This window comes from Castanea sativa, chromosome 11, assembly GCF_040712315.1.
Source record: "Castanea sativa cultivar Marrone di Chiusa Pesio chromosome 11, ASM4071231v1".
Taxonomy (NCBI): domain Eukaryota; kingdom Viridiplantae; phylum Streptophyta; class Magnoliopsida; order Fagales; family Fagaceae; genus Castanea; species Castanea sativa.
Genome location: NC_134023.1, coordinates 48041806 through 48043601, shown reverse-complemented (window position 1 = coordinate 48043601; position 1796 = coordinate 48041806). Strand labels below are relative to the sequence as shown.

At 33.2% G+C, this 1796-nt stretch overlaps 1 protein-coding gene across 1 annotated transcript; it reads left to right on the top strand.

The window, feature by feature from the left end:
• Positions 1–615: 615 nt before the first annotated feature.
• LOC142616620 (malate dehydrogenase, cytoplasmic-like) lies at positions 616–1796 on the top strand. Its single transcript, XM_075789436.1, has 3 exons — positions 616–733; positions 1365–1517; positions 1639–1796. The coding sequence occupies exons 1-3, from the start codon at positions 616–618 to the stop codon at positions 1794–1796; spliced, it is 429 nt and encodes a 142-aa protein (XP_075645551.1).

The window sequence follows — 1796 nt, the reverse complement described above, 5'->3', positions numbered from 1 at the left end:
GAAATATTCTTTTAGCATAAATAATTTGTAAAAGATGATTAATTGTAATATATTAACTCGCATAAATTGTAAAGAAAAAAAAATCTAGACCGTTACAAATTAATTACATATCCCGCACTATGCGACTAGTACCATACGATAAAGAGAGTATTTAGCTTGGTTGAGGTGGTTCGAAGTGGGTGTTGCATTCAAGGGAATTATTTCATAACGTAATTCTATATTCTTATTTTTCTCCTTAGTTTGATTGGAAAACAAACATATGGATCGGTTATTTTCTTTCATTGGGGAGATCTCTTATTATACTTCTGCATCTCTTGTGCAAGTTGCTTTGGCATTTAAAATTAATGCCTTGTTGTAAAAGTATCTTTTTATATGCTTTATTTTATATATTTTTTATTGATGTATCACACACACACACACACACATACATATGCGTTGCAAGTTAGGGTTGTTTTGTGAAGAAATCTACTAAAAAAACTGTTTATTGATCTGTTTGTTTTTGAGAAAACGGAGTACCTTGTCTTGCTTAAGAAGGGCCTCGTTGTTTTATTTTCTATTGCTTTATTTTAAAAGCTTATTCCATACATAGAACCGTTTTAGGATCTATTTGTTTTCATGGAGTATCTTGATTTGCTTTCGAAGTGTCTCGTGGTTTTGTTTCCTATTGCTTTCTGTAGGAGATTCTGGAAGATAGAGAAGGAGCCAACAAAAGTATTGGTCACTAGTGCTGCAGGCATGCTAGCTCAATATGATATTCTATTGGCTTTCTTGGTCCTTGCTAGAAATATTATTATATCTCCAACTTAGATAGCTGAGCCTAGAACTTTATTTATTTTCGCTGAATTTCTGAACCATATTTATCTAGATTTTATTCTAATTGACAAAAATGAATGTTCTCCTAATGTGAAACCTCAAAAGTTCCTTTTTTGCATGGTTGCTTAATCCAAATCTGCTTGTATGCTTGTGGATACTGGTTTTCTTTTTTCCTTCTTTTGGTATCTTTAGCTCATATATACATATTTCATTTATTTGTTTTGTTAGAATAATGGTTAAATAATTACTATTTGTTTTTGAAACGCTTAAATAATGCCACTGTTTTTATTTGAAAATGAGTTTAAATGACTTTTCTGTAAACAATCTAAAGAAATCTTTAAAATTGTAACTGTTTTGTTGTTATAATCATTATCATCGTATACATTGAAGTCTTTTCCAAATACTTGGAAAGAATGAGAATTGGAAGAAAAGAGTGTCTTATATCAAGATGACTGTTGTTACATGTCACTACATCAAGGACCAAGTGTATTTGATTTTCAATTGTGTAGTGTGTATATCAAAATTTTGATTTTGTTCAACACGGCAAATAGGCTATGCCATCCTTCCAATGATTGCAAAGGGAGTCATGTTGGGTCCTGATCAGCCTGTGACTTTGCACTTGTTTGATAATATCCAGCAGGCAGATGAAGCCTTGAATGGGATAAAAATGGAATTGATTGATGCTGCCTTTCCTCTTCTGAAAGGTATGTCTCTTATCTTGAGAGATAATTCTAGGTAGATAGAATTATTCTCTCCCCTGAGGTTTCTTAAACTGTCTTGAATATGTTTGGATAAGTGTGATTGCTACCACGTGCATTGTTGAAGCTTGTAAAGATGTCAATATTGCTGTTATGCTTGGTAGATTCCCACGGAAGGAAGGTATGGAAAGGACGGATATGATGTCTAAAAATGTGTCTATGTACATGGCTCAAGCTTCGACCTTGGGCAAGCATGCTGCTGCGGATTGCAAGGTGACCTCATAA

Excerpts from the sequence above, each read along its gene's own strand:
- LOC142616620 (XM_075789436.1), top strand. The coding sequence starts at position 616 with ATGGAGTATCTTGATTTGCTTTCGAAGTGTCTCGTGGTTTTGTTTCCT. Across the intron at positions 734-1,364 it reads ATTGGTCACTAGTGCTGCAG|GCTATGCCATCCTTCCAATG; the intron begins GCATGCTAGCTC and ends CACGGCAAATAG. Across the intron at positions 1,518-1,638 it reads TGCCTTTCCTCTTCTGAAAG|CTTGTAAAGATGTCAATATT; the intron begins GTATGTCTCTTA and ends GCATTGTTGAAG.